This window comes from Zootoca vivipara, chromosome 12, assembly GCF_965207765.1.
Source record: "Zootoca vivipara chromosome 12, rZooViv2.hap1.1, whole genome shotgun sequence".
NCBI lineage: Eukaryota > Metazoa > Chordata > Lepidosauria > Squamata > Lacertidae > Zootoca > Zootoca vivipara.
Window position 1 is genome coordinate 48,827,332 of NC_142595.1, and position 15,007 is coordinate 48,842,338.

General features: G+C 50.0%; 1 protein-coding gene across 1 annotated transcript in view; it reads right to left on the bottom strand.

Annotated features, from left to right (window-relative positions):
* TGM1 (transglutaminase 1) overlaps positions 1–15,007 on the bottom strand; it is a 52,342-nt gene that overhangs the window by 24,677 nt on the left and 12,658 nt on the right. The window contains exons 2-3 of the mRNA XM_035135859.3: positions 13,018–13,233; positions 11,946–12,137 (exon numbers count right to left, since the gene is read on the bottom strand). Of these exons, the coding sequence (XP_034991750.3) occupies positions 11,946–12,137; positions 13,018–13,228 (403 nt within the window). The 5' untranslated portion in view covers positions 13,229–13,233. The remainder of the gene's footprint in view (positions 1–11,945; positions 12,138–13,017; positions 13,234–15,007) is intronic.

Here is a 15,007-nt window from a genome sequence, read left to right on the forward strand (position 1 = left end):
GAGAAAGTTGGCTAGTCTTGCAAAGGTTCCCCCCCCCAGCCCTGAGGGCCACATTTCTTTCTGAGCAAGACCTTCCTGGGGCCACAAACTGGTGGTGGGAAAGGCCAGAGGCGAAAATGGGCAGAGCGATGAATTAAAAGCTTGGGCACTGAGAGCCAATGGGCTATGTGGAAATGGCAAAGCCGGTAGCGTTATTAGGAGATCAAAATGAACTTTTAACAGAAGAATGGGGGGCTTTTTGGGGAAAGCACTGAAAACAAAATTGCGGGCAGGATTCAAAATAGGAGCTGCAGGAGAAAAATGATAGAATTATTTGCATCAGAGGGATTTTTGTAATTGAGTTTGATATATAATACAGTCACGAGTGCCCGGGAGGCGTAGTGGTTAGGGTACGAATCCCCACTTGGCCATGAAGCCCACTAGGTGTGACCTTGGGCCCAGTCCCTGCTTATCTCTCTACCTAGCCTACCTCGCAGGGTTGTTGCGTGGGGAGGGAGAGAACCAGGCGTCCCACTTCAAGCTTCTCGGAGGAAAACACGGATTGAGGTTGAATCCTGACAAGACAGAAGTACTGTTCGTGGGAGACAGGAGGCGGGCAGGTGTGGAGGATTCCCTGGTTCTGAATGGGGTAACTGTGCCCCTGAAGGACCAGGTGCGCAGCCTGGGAGTCATTTTGGACTCACAGCTGTCCATGGAGGCACAGGTCAATTCTGTGTCCAGGGCAGCTGTCTATCAGCTCCATCTGGTACGCAGGCTGAGACCGTACCTGCCTGCAGACTGTCTAGCCAGAGTGGTGCATGCTCTAGTTATCTCCCGTTTGGACTACTGCAATGTGCTCTACGTGGGGCTACCTTTGAAGGTGACCCGGAAACTGCAATTAATCCAGAATGCGGCAGCTTGACTAGTGACTGGGAGCGGCCGCCGGGACCACATAACACTGGTCCTGAAAGATCTACACTGGCTCCCAGTACGTTTCCGAGCACAATTCAAAGTGTTGGTACTGACCTTTAAAGCCCTAAACGGCCACGGTCCAGTATACCTGAAGGAGCGTCTCCACCCCCACCATTCAGCCCGGACACTGAGATCCAGCTCCCAACGCCTTCTGGCGGTTCCCTCATTGCGAGAAGTGAGGCTACAGGGAACCAGGCAGAGGGCCTTCTCGGTAGTGGCACCCGTCCTGTGGAACGCCCTCCCAGCAGATGTCAAGGCAATAAGTAACGATTTTACTTTTAGAAGACAACTGAAGGCGGCCCTGTTTAGGGAAGTTTTTAATGTTTAATGCTGTACTGTTTTAATATTCAGTTGGAAGCCGCCGAGAGTGGCTGGGGAAACCCAGCCAGATGGGCGGGGTATAAATAATAAATTATTTATTTATTTATTTATTATTTATTTATTTATTATTATTATTATTATTATTATTATTATTATTATTAACACGGGATTACACACGCAATACGAAAGTAATATTTGGTTGGTGGGTTCTGGCAGTGGGGAGAAGAGCGCTCCGCGCAGCACCTGTTGAACTGCGGCGCTTTTGCAGACAAAGCTTGCTTCGGCTCTTGTGCAAAAGAACCAGATCAGAGAGATAAGCGCACACTCCCTTGCTCGGAGTAGACCCACACCCAGCAGCTGGGGCCGAGGTGGCTCCTCGCATCCTTTGGAGGGAAACTGGGAGCAGGTTGTTGTGTCCCAAACCTCCTCATGTTCCCTCCCAGCCTCCAGCAAGCAGGTCGGGGCAGGAAAGAGCCAAACCTGTTCTTAAGTGGGGTGTGGCACCTCCATATCGACTCCTTTCTTCTCCCTCCTACACCCAGAGAGGTTGCAGCTGGCAAGAGGTCCCACCGCTGTGTCACCCGCGTCTCCCTTCATTCCCCTTCTCCTCCCTGGCTGTGGGTGCGCCGTGACTCTCCCTCCCACCCTGTGACGCAAGCCTCGTGCCTTTAAGCAGCCGTATGGCGGGCGGAAATCCAACAGGGGGCGTTTCTCCTGGGGCTGTTAGAAGAAGCTGCACCCGGTGGGTTTCTACCTGCGGCAAAACCGCAGGTTAAGGGGTGATATGATAGCCATGTTCAAATATATGAAAGGATGTCATATAGGGGAGGGAGAAAGGTTGTTTTCTGCTGCTCCAGAGAAGCGGACACGGAGCAATGGATTCAAACTGCAAGAAAGAAGATTCCACCTAAACATTAGGAAGAACTTCCTGACAGTAAGAGCTGTTCGACAGTGGAATTTGCTACCAAGGAGTGTGGTGGAGTCTCCTTCTTTGGAGGTCTTTAAGCAGAGGCTTGACAGGCATATGTCAAGAATGCTTTGATGGTGTTTCCAGCTCTGCAGGGGGTTGGACTGGATGGCCCTTGTGGTCTCTTCCAACTCTACGATTCTATGATGCTACATTCATTTTGAAAGTTTCCAGGGGGCAGCCGGGGAACAACTGAGGAGGGCAGGAACACAGCGGAGGTGTGCAAAATGCTGCCCCCGTTCCGGAGGAGAGCCTTGCCCAAACTGGTGCCGGCTGGGAGTTGCACAACTTCCGGAGGGCAGAGAGTTGTGATGAAGGCCTCAGGCTTTGCACCCTATGAAACCCGACCGATAGGGCATTCCAGGACAGACGAGAGGTAGGGACTCCTCTTGCACAAAGTATAATTAACATCTTTCTGTAATGTGCTCGCCAGAAGACTTGGGAAGAGGCTCTTTCCAAGAAGATTACCTGGATCTTTCTCCTCTACAAGCTTACATCCAATAGGGGTATCCTTAAGGGCTCTCTGCTGGAGGGGTTCTATGGCCCTACCCCCTATCTGGGCATTGGATGGAAGCGATTCCTCACAGATTCCTTTAGCGGGATAGCCTTAACCAAGGAGGGTCAGGCGGAGGCTATGCTTATCTCCTGCTTGGACTGCTGCAATGTGCTTTACGTGGGGCTACCTTTGAAGGAGGGGACCCAGGTGGCGCTGTGGGTTAAACCACTGAGCCTAGGGCTTGCTGATCAGAAGGTCAGCGGTTCGAATCCCTGTGACGGGGTGAGCTCCCGTTGCTTGGTCCCAGCTCCTGCCAACCTAGCAGTTCGAAAGCACGTCAAAATGCAAGTAGATAAATAGGAATCGCTACAGCGGGAAGGTAAACGACGTTTCCATGTGCTGCTCTGGTTTGCCAGAAGCAGCTTTGTCATGCTGGCCACATGACCTGGAAGCTATACGCCGGCTCCCTCGCCAATAATGCAAGATGAGCGCGCAATCCCAGAGTCGGTCACGACTGGACCTAATGGTCAGGGGTCCCTTTACCCTTTACCTTTACCTTTGAAGGTGACCCAGAAACTACAATTAATCCAGAATGCGGCTGCTAGACTGGTGACTGAGCGGCACTGGGAGCGGCCGCCAAGACCATATAACACCGGTCCTGAAAGATCTACATTGGCTCCCAGTACGTTTCCCAGCACAATTCAAAGTGTTGGTGCTGACCTTTAAAGCCCTAAATCAGGCATCCCCAAACTGTGGCCCTCCAGATGTTTTGGCCTACAATTCCCATAATCCCTAGCTAAGAGGACCAGTGTTCAGGGATGATGGGAATTGTAGTCCAAAACATCTGGAGGGCCGAAGGTTGGGGATGCCTACCCTAAATGGTCTCAGACCAGCATACCTGAAGGAGCATCTCCACCCCCGTCATTCAGCCCAGACACTGAGGTCCAGCTCCGAGGGCCTTCTGGCGGTTCCCTCCCTGCGAGAAGTGAGGTTACAGGGAACCAGGCAGAGGGCCTTCTCGGTGGTGGCGCCCGCCCTGTAGAACGCCCTCCCATCAGATGTCAAGGAAATAAATAACTGAGTTTTAGAAGACATCTGAAGGCAGCCCTGTTTAGGGAAGTTTTTAACGATTGATATTTTAATGTATTTTTAATCTCTTGTTGGAAGCCGCCTGGAGGGGCTGGGGAAACCCAGCCAGATAGGTGGGGTACGTACGTACGTACGTACGTACGTACGTATGTATGTATGTATGTATGTATGTATAAATAAATAAATTTACTATTATTATTATTATTATTATTATTATTATTATTATGCGAGAGGCAGTGGAAGACAGGAGTGCCTGGCGTGCTATGGTCCATGGGGTCACGAAGAGTCGGACACGACTAAACGACTAAACAACAAATTATTATTATTATTATTATTATTATTATTATTATTATTATTATTATTATTATTATTTAACCTCCCCTCCAACCATGATGAAAGATGGCTGCTATCGTTAATCCCGCTGTGGAGACTCCATGGAGAGCTGCAGTTTACCTGCTTGGGCCCAGAGAGCAGGAGAGAGCCAGTGCTTTCACACATCACCTTGCTCCTAGCAGGCCTTCCTGGAGGGATGTGGTGGACACACTACAAAAGGCACGACGATGGACCTTTTGGTCCGATGCAGCAGGCCACATCCTCTTGACACACGAATCCTGCCAGGGATCGGGGTGGGGCAACCTGTTTGCCAACAACACCGCCAAGGAGATCTGAGCTGGCAAATGCCCGGCAGGTTTCTGATACCATCACTGGCTGGCTGCTGCAGTCCTATTTTAGGCCTCCTAAACGAGAGGCTCTGGAATTTGGGGACACCCCCTCCCCTCCAATGACTTGGAAGCTCCCTTTAATTCCAGAGGTACAAAACAGCTGGATGAAAAGCAGCTCTGGAGTGCCTCTAAACCAGGCATCCCCAAACTTCGGCCCTCCAGATGTTTTGGACTACAATTCCCATCTTCCCCGACCACTGGTCCTGTTAGCTAGGGATCATGGGAGTTGTAGGCCAAAACATCCGGAGGGCTGCAGTTTGGGGATGCCTGCTCTAGAGTCTCAGCAGTTTGCAGGACGGATCCAAGCACATACTGGGAACCTTAGGTAAAGGTAAAGAGACCCCTGACCGTTAGGTCCAGTCGCAGACGACTCTGGGGTTGCGGCGCTCATCTTGCTTTATTGACCAAGGGAGCCGGCGTACGTACAGCTTCCAGGTCATGTGGCCAGCATGACTAAGCTGCTTCTGGCGAACCAGAGAAGCGCACGGTTTACCTTCCCGCTGGAGCAGTTCCTATTTATCTACTTGCACTTTGACATGCTTTTGAACTGCTAGGTTGGCAGGAGCAGGGACCGAGCAACAGGAGCTCACCCCATTGCGGGGATTCGAACCGCCAACCTTCTGATCGGCAAGCCCTAGGCTCTGTGGTTTAACCCACAGCACCACCCGTGGGAACCTCGGGGTTGCGCAAATCATTATCATTTCCTAATTATGAACTAACTCTTCCCGACACCAACACATCTTCCCAGCCTCTCATTCAGCCAAGGGATGTTGACATCAACATGGATTCTCAATCCACTCCCAACACAACTTAATGTATGAATGAACCAATAATAATAATAATAATCACCTTGCCCACAAAGGTCTGTATAGTTAAAGCTATGGTTTTCCCAATAGTGATGTATGCAAGTGAGAGCTGGACCATCAAGAAGGCTGATCGCCGAAGAATTGATGCTTTTGAATTATGGTGCTGGAGGAGACTCTTGAGAGTCCCATGGACTGCGAGAAGATCAAACCTCTCCATTCTGAAGGAAATCAGCCCTGAGTGCTCACTGGAAGGACAGATCGTGAAGCTGAGGCTCCAATACTTTGGCCACCTCATGAGAAGAGAAGAATCCTTGGAAAAGACCCTGATGTTGGGAAAGATGGAGGGCGCAAGGAGAAGGGGACGACAGAGGACGAGATGGTTGGACAGTGTTCTCGAAGCTACCAACATGAGTTTGACCAAACTGCGGGAGGCAGTGCAAGACAGGAGTGCCTGGCGTGCTCTGGTCCATGGGGTCACGAAGAGTCGGACACGACTAAACGACTAAACAACAACAACAACAATAATGATAATATTTAGTTATACCCCGCCCTTCACAGCCAAAACCGGGCTCAGAGCGGCTAACATCCAATGTATAACACATTAACATAAAATCAGGCAATCTAAAACACACGGCCGGAAACGAAGTTTGATGAGTGCTTCCAGACTGTCACTGTTTTGGCGTGGCGCTCCATCGCGTACTGCCGGTGGCGCAACGAACCCACTCCCCTGCAAAATTGGGTGTTTTTTTGTAATAAGGAAAACTAGGCAGAAAGTAAAATAAAAAAAATCCTTCAGTAGCACCTTAAAGACCAACTAAGTTTTTATTTTGGTATGAGCTTTCATGTGCATGCACACTTCTTCAGATACACTAGAAACAGAAGTGTCAGACCCTATATATATACAGAGGGTGGTGGGGGTGGGGGTGATGGGAATGGGTGATGGGCTGATGGGAGTGGTAAACCTGTAGATAGGCAGAAAAGAGTGACACTGACGCCATCAAACGTCCCCACAAACAAATCGGGGTGGAAGGATGGCAAACGTCATCTCCTCTCCCTGCAAGCAAATCAGGTTGAACGGTCAAGGAAATGGGCTGTCCGGAAAAAGCAGCCTCATTCGTCCGGCAAATAAGGGTTGGTAAGGATCTGTGCGATTAGCCAGGCAGAGAATAAAGGATTCCGCTGGGTCTCATTTCCTCCAGCCAAATAATTATGTGGGCACCAAATTGGGCCATTTGGAGCATCCGTCCCCATCAATTGTCCTTGCGGCATCGGGCAATTTTGTGGTTTCCTTTTGATGCCAATGGTCCCTGGGACCAATGTCCTCCTCAATTATCTTATTAAACGCATCCTGCCCAATGCTTAATTTCTCCAAAAAGAGCACACCGCCTTCTGATCTGCCGATCGCCCTCCATCACCAACACCAATTCCTAGGGGCATATGACGCTGTGAAACACTATCGGCTCAGACAACCTCTTCTACCAGTAACTGGGACTCTCTGGGGTCTTTGGGGTGAGAAGTCTCTCCAGCAGTGAGGGAACTCTGCATTTCACCGATTCCCTCTTCCTGCCTTCCAGGCTGCAGCGGTAACACCATAAACTAAATCTCAGATCTACCTGCAAAACATGGCCACTCCGTGTTTCACCATCAGGCAGTCAGAACCCCAGCCTATCTGATTCACTGCACTGATGGGCAGCACCCCTCTGGGGTTTCAGGCAAGCCCTACCTGGAAATGCCTAGGATTTAATCTGAGACTGTCTGCATGCAAAGCAGTAGCTCTGCCACTGAGCTATGGCTCTCCCTCAAGGAATCCAAGCAGGATCCAAAAGCCGACCAACCCTCCAATCGAGAGCCAAACCATGCAATGCCCTCCAGGTGTTGCCAGCCTACAACTCACATCACCTCCAAGCAATGGCCAAGGGAATCACAGAGCTGGAAGGGACCCCGAGGGTCATCTAGTCCAACCCCGTGTAATGGAGGAATCTCGGCTAAAGCATCCATGAGAGATGGCCACCCAACCTCTGCTTTAAAAACCTCCAAGGAAGGAGAGTCCACCACCTCCCGAGGGAGTCCGTTCCCCTGTTGAACAGCTCTTGCTGTCAGGAATTTCTTCCTGATGTTGAGTCGGAAAATCTCCCTTTCTTGTGACTTGAAGCCATGGGTTCGAGTCCTGCCCTCTGGAGCAGCAGAAAACAAGCTTGCTCCATCTTCCATGTGACAGCTCCTGAGAAGATGACTATCATATCTCCTCTTTTCCAGGCTGAACTCCCTCGACCGGACCTTATAAGGCTTGTTTTCCAGACCCTTGATCGTCTCGGTCGCCCTCCTCTGCACACATTCCAGCTTGTCAATATCCTTGTTAAACTGTGGCGCCCAGAATCAGACACAGTTTTCCATGTGGGGGTCTGACCAACGCAGAATAGAGGGGTAGTCGGTGGCCGTAGCCAGTGGAGGCCCCCTCCAATTGGCTACCCCTGCCCTAAATTGTGCCCCTTCTCTGCCTCCTGGGAACGGAGCACGGGGTTGAGGAATAAAGAAACTATCTTAGATCACGTCTCACTATTTGACCATCCAGCCCAGCGTCATCTCCTCTGACAGACCAAACCCTCAAAGCTCATTTCATTGACCCAGAGAACTGCCTTGCAGGGGGTTGGACTAAATGACCCTTCGGATCCCTTCCAACTCTTTGATTCTATGTGACCCGGGTTTCCGACCACCAGCTACCTTTAAAGCCCTAAACGGCCTCAAAGGCCCATTGTACCTGAAGGAACATCTCCACCCCCATCGTTCAGGCCGGACACTGAGGTCCAGTGCCAAGGGCCTTCTGGCGGTTCCCTCCCTGCGAGAAGCAAAGTTACAGGGAACCAGGCAGAGGGCCTTCTCGGTGGTGGCGCCCGCCCTGTGGAACGCCCTCCCACCAGATGTCAAGGAAATGAGCAACTATCTGACTTTTAGAAGACATCTGAAGGCAGCCCTGTTTAGGGAAGTTTGAATGTCTGATATTTTATCGTTTTTAATATTCTGTTGGGAGCTGCCCAGAGTGGCTGGGGAAACCCAGCCAGATGGGCGGGGTATAAATAATAATTTATTATTATTATTATTATTATTATTATTATTATTATTATTATTATTATCATCATCTCCGCAGTTGTACCTGGAGATGCCAGGGATCGAACCTGGGAGTTCTGCATGCAGAGCAGGTGCTCGGCCTCTGAGACCCACCTCTTTCGTCTTTTCAAACATCTGCCTCTCCTAAAACGCCACGTCTGCACTCTCTGAGGGTAGGGGGCCGTATTGTGATTCTGGCTGGGCCGTTCGAAGGAACACGTTCACCTCCCAGCAGATGCTGTGGAATGCAGAAGGCTCCCCGGCCCCCAAACCCAAGAAATTACAGAGGCGGATGGCCTTGCAAGCTAATCAGAGGGTGGGACGTTTTCTTATTTTAATCCCGGGTAAGGAAGAACAGAATGGCGGTGTTGGGCTGGGGGGGGGGGAGGGAATGACTGCTTAATTATGGGAACGGCTGGGCCAGAAGCCAAGAAAACAGGCTGCCTGCCCACCCAACCCCGTTACCAAGCCCTGCGCTCCCGAGTGAAGTTTAGCAACAAGTCCCGAGGACGATGAGAGAGCCAGATTCCTCGCCCACTTGAGCAGAGAGAGGCCTGATAAGGAGCGCAGACCAGTTCCGCCACTAAACGGGAAACGTCCTCCGGGAGCAAAGGCTCTTGGCTGTAGAGCCCCAGTTGCAGGCAGAAATCCAAGAGGGCAGGGTGAGAATAAAGCTTCACCTGGTGAATTTCTGCCTGCAGCTCGGCTGACAACTACACGGCATTAGGGAACACAGCAGCCGTGACCGGGGGCAGGACTAAGCCCAATTTATGAAAATTGTGGGATGCTGAGATGCATAAGGCGAGAATCTCAACCCTGTGATGGTGTCTGTCTGTCATGGTTACTTTCTGGCTGAGAAATGCTTGCTGTGGATGAGAATGGGCAGGAGAGGGAAAGGCACTTTGCACATGCTCAGAGGCAACCTTGCTTCGCTCAGGGCAGCTGAGCAAAGCCCTGCTAAGCGGTTTGGCTCATCTCTGAACCTTGGGAAGGATCGCAGCATTATAGTATGGTAGAAGGTCATTTAGTTCAACCCGCTCCCTGCCATGCCGGAATCACAGGAACCTGGGTTGCGTGAAGTCGTCATTGATATCCGTCTCAAGAGGCAATGGAGTGCACCTCCAAGGGTGAAGTCAAAACGCTGGAGAATCACAGCGCCTGCTGCGGCCGCAGAGACCCATAACGCCTAGCGGCTGCCTCCTGGGTTGTTTTTGCTGAGTTAGCAGCACTGAAGTGACCCCCTCGGGGTGCAAACCTGGGCAGTGTGTCTGGGGGGTCTGGGCTGCCCAGACGACAAGACCCTTTTGTCAGCCTTACACCCAGTACTGATCTTTAGAAATGGATCCAGGATTTTATTGCGGGGCATTGTTGTTTCATATAATTTCCAAATTTCTCCCAATTCTGTTCAATTTTTTGTTTGCTACCGCCTCTTATTGCATTAGTTAATTTTGCTAAATCTACATATCCAAATAGTTCCTCCAGCCATTCATTGATTTTTGGTATATCCTGTTTTTTCAAATATGCGGCGATTAATGTTCGTGCCACTGCAGTAGCATCATATAGGAATATTTTTTGATCTTGCTTTTTGATTCCTTCAAATCAAATGGGTGTAAGGATTATAAAATAGAAGGGGAAATGATTAAAGCATAGAATGGTGAGGAAAGCAGTATCTAACGAAATTTAAGGAGACCAAGATGTAGGCAAGCGGAAGTATACGAATGGGGAGGATAATATATTTGTTTCAAAGATTTATGAGATATAAGTTGAATATGATTTGTTTTAGCTGAATTGGATTGAGTAAGAAGATTGAAATATGTAATAGCAGGTATGTATTTGTATTCTTGTATTATATCTGGTAGGGAAATCTGGTAGGTTTTGATTGTTGTAATTTTGATTTGAATTTCAATTATATATATATATATATATATATATATGTGTGTGTGTGTGTGTGTGTGTGTGTGTGTGTGTGTGTGTGTATATATATATAAAGGTAAAGGTAAAGGGACCCCTGACCATTAGGTCCAGTCGTGACCGACTCTGGGGTTGCGCGCTCATCTCGCATTATTGGCCGAGGGAGCCGGCGTATAGCTTCCAGGTCATGTGGCCAGCATGACAAGTATATATATATATATGCCTCAGTCCAGTATACCTGAAGGAGCGTCTCTACCCCCATCGTTCTACCCGGACACTGAGATCCAGCGCCGAGGGCCTTCTGGCGGTTCCCTCACTACGAGAAGCCAAATTACAGGGAACCAGGCAGAGGGCCTTCTCGGTGGTGGCGCCTGCCCTGTGGAATGCCCTCCCACCAGAGGTCAAAGAGAAAAACAGCTACCAGATTTTTAGAAGACATCTGAAGGCAGCCCTGTTTAGGGGGGCTTTTAATGTTTAATTATTTTATTTCATTTTTCTGTTGTAAGCCGCCCAGAGTGGCTGGGGAAACCCAGCCAGATGGGCGGGGTAAAGAAATTTCGCTGCAGGAGTTGCAGGAAGGAGGCGTACAAGGCCCCATCCAACCGCCTTAGGTACCCCACTCTGGATTTGTGTGGGGTTTAATCCTGAGCCTTGTCTTCTCCTGAAGATATCCCACAAGACAGCAGGTATGTGAAGCACTGATAGGCTATTTGTGTTTTGCTGGGGTCCTCAAACTTTTTCAGCAGGGGGCCGGTCCACTGTCCCTCAGACCTTGTGGGGGGCCGGACTATATTTTTTGGGGGGGGGGGAATGAACGAGGGACGATGAGCGGCATGCAAAAGGGCTCCGGAGAGGGGTTGTTTTAAATGGCGGCCGCTCGAGATGGGCGCTCAGCCAACTGCGGCTCCTGTGTCTTGCGAGTGGCAGGGGCTGTCGGCGGCGGAGGGACGATGAGCGGCGTGTGAAAGGGCTCTGGAGAGGGGCTGACACCAACAAAGGCCAGTCCCCTTCCTCCTCTAGGCAGGGCGGGGAGAAGCCAGGAGGAGGGAGGGAGAGGGAGGGAGGGAGAGGGAAAGAACCACTCGCAGGCCGGATTTAGAAGGCAATTGGGCCTGGTCCGGCCCGCGGGCCTTAGTTTGCCGACCCATGGCGTTAGTCATAAAACATAAACATCATGATTTCCACCAGGGGGAACTTAAATTGATGTTTTGGGGGTTGTTTTTTTAAAGTCTGGAACGGATTAATCCATTTTGCATTACTTTCTATGGGAAAGCACGCCTTGGTTTTGGAACGCTTTGGTTTTGGAACGGGCTTCCGGAACGAATTAAGTTTGAGAACCAAGGCACCACTGTAGACTGTGGCAATGGATTCCACAACTGGGAGAAAATGCAGAGTTACTTGAACGACACCGAGGTGTGCTGAAGAGCATCGACCTGCTTCCGTCTCGCCTAGTTCCTCCAAACTCAGCAGCTCGGTCACAAGGACTAGAAGCTTCGTTTAAAAGCAGCAAGGGCCCCTGCCCCACTCCCCCCCCGCAACCGACGGCCGGATATTCCGCCATCTCTCGGCACACTCACCGATGAGGAACTCGAGGCAGATGCGGTGCTCCTCGGGGTCGTACGGCTGGCGGAACTGGAGCTTCATGTCAAAGGGCTGCCCGCGGCGGAGGATGAGATTATCGTACTCAAACTCATTCGTGTGGTGGGCTCGGCGGTTGCTGCTGGACCGGCCGCTCATCAGGTCCACTCCGCTGACCACCAGCATGCCCTCTGCTCAAGGGAGGAAGGAAATGCGTCAGCAACTGGTCTGAGAATCCCGGCATTGTATGGTTGGAAGGGACCCCCAAGGCTCATCTAGTCCAACCCCTTGCAATGCAAAAATCTTCTCCTAAAAACGCCTGACAGTCAGGGCCGGATTTAGGTTTGATGAGGCCCTAAGCTACTAAAGGTAATGGGGCCCTTTCTATGTCCAGCTGTCCTTTGTCAACAACAAATTGTCACTGTTTTTTTGTGTGTTGAATATGTGCTATATGGTCATTTATGGACCTAAGAGGTATCTCAAGCCATTTGCCCATGTTGCCCTGCAACCAGTCCATGCAGAATGTAGGCACCCTATATAAAGAAAGGAGCAAACCAGGGATATTTTAGGGGGCAGGCTAGCAGGCGGGGCCCATGACTTACATCATAGGGGTCTACACAACACAAAACACTGTTGATGTATGTAGATTTTATTCCAGGCATAGGCAAACTCGGCCCTCCAGATGTTTTGGGACTACAACTCCCATTATCCCTAGCTAACAGGACCAGTGGTCAGGGATGATGGGAACTGTAGTCCCAAAACATCTGGAGGGCTGAGTTTGCCTATGCCTTTTTCATTTTATTTGTTTTATATCTTATATTTTGGAAATGTACATCCAGTACCTATTTATCTACTTGCACTTTGACGCGCTTTCGAACTGCTAGGTTGGCAGGAGCTGGGACCGAGCAACGGGAGCTCAACCCGTCACAGGGATTCGAACCGCCGACCTTCTGATCGGCAAGCCCTAACCTCTGTGGAGTAGCTGTGTGCAAAAAAGGGTGGGGCCTTCTGCTTTCACCCTGGCTCTCTCGCCCGGCCAGTGTCTCGCACACCCTCGCCCAAGCAGCTCACCTCGGACAACGGGCTCTCGCCGAGCTCCTGGGACCTCCCCGGGCGCGGGACCCCAGTCATCGTCCCCCTGGCCCGAGCAGCAGGCGCAGCATTTGTTGAACCAATTCCGCTTCTTCCTCCTGGGCCCGGTCTCCGGCTGGTTGGGCTGCCGCACGCGGTAACTGACATTGGTCCACCGACCCGCGTCCCCTCGAGTATCTGCCACAGGCATCTTGTCTGCAGGGAAGGAAGAGAAGAAACATTGATTACCACGCCCAGCACTCCGGGGGCAGAATTTCAAGTCTGTACCACTCGGCTGTTTTTATTCCCTCCACTCCAGACACAGCTGCATTCTAGCAGCAGAAAACCCTATTTCTCCCCAGCTGGGAGGCTGGCAACGGTGTGGGAAGCATGCAATGGGCATTCTGGAGAGTCATCGCTTCTGTAGCTGGCTACTAGGCCCCAGGATAGAGGCTGGCACAGTGTCTGGGACATCAACCAAACATCTCCTTCAGCAGGGGGGGGGTCTTCCTTGCTATTTGATAGCACCTTGGCAAAGGCGGGACTTGTTCTACAGAACCACCATGCCAGCAGAGGGGGGGGAACCCCCACAGCTTCCCCCCAGATTTCCCCTTCCAAAACTAGAAAGAGATGGCAGAGCGCACGATCCGAGTTCTCTTGGCAAATCTTTTTTTAATTGATTTTCATTTTCTTTTCTTATTTTTTTACAAATTGGTCACTAATGAAAACAAATTAAATCAAAACAAAATTAACCTTTTCCCAAATTGGAACAAATTTAACATTTCCCCCAAATCTGACTTCCCGCCCGCCCTCCTAGATGGTTCCCCATCATATTCCACAATTCATTCTAGTTTATCTTCAAACCTTACAGAACATGACAATATCCATCCATCCATTCCTGACAATATCCATCCATCCATTCCTGCAGGTATATATTGAATTAACATTTCCCGTTTCGACACGTCAGGTCCCTTATCAGCTTGTCAACCAAATCATTCATCAAAATTAATTAATGGAGAATAATTAATTCTCCTTCCGCCTGCTTGTGAAGGAGACACATAGCAATCCTTTCGCGGTTTCAGAATCCGAGTTCCCCTTTGCTCCACCTGCAAAGACTCTCTCCCAGCTAGACAACTCAGAAGTCCTGGCTTTCAAACTTTGAAGGCTCAACCTGGGGGGGGGGGGGATAGTTTCTCATACATTGGAGAGAAGGCATGGAATTCCAGAATTCAACAGGGGGGGGGGTGTTTCCCCAACTTGCCGCACCGCCTGTTGAATGTGGGACTGCCACACCTCTGTCAAGAGCACAAGAGGAACCGTGCCAGAAACAAAAGGTGGCTTAGCAGCCACCCCAGGCTGCAGTCACCAGCCGAAACCGCAAAGCCTCGCTTTCCTCCTGGCAGCCAGGGAAATGAATCGGTACACAAATAAATCGAGCGAGAGTATGACTCTACTCAAAAGCCTCTTCCATCATCAAGCCAGGCTTCTTTCTACATTCTTATCCAGGGCTGGGACGCTGTTAAACACCAGCTCTGCCATTCATTCATTTGTAAGCCACCTTTGTCACTTCCTGTGGATGTTCTCCCCAGCCTCTGAAAACCTAGGATTATATGGCCAGAAGATGCTTGCCAGGTGAGACTCATTTCAAGGGCCAATCCCTTCTTTAAAGCGATATTCCCCTCTGCGTCCCAGTCTGCTCTCTCTGCTTTATTTCGCAGCTTTCCCTTGCAGGGTGATTTATCTCTGAGCCAGGTGGATTAAAAAAATATTTAATTTTTTTAAAAAATATTTTATTTAAATAGGTTTTTAAAATAAAATGCTTTTGGAGGAAAAATCTTTCAATATTTTTTCAATATTTTATTTAATTTCCATTTTATACTATTTAAATGCAACCTTATTATTAACTTTACTTCTTGCTCTGATGAGCTGATCGACTTCCCTCCCTCCTGTCTCATGGTTTTCATAATTCCTTTCTATATCATAGCATTTG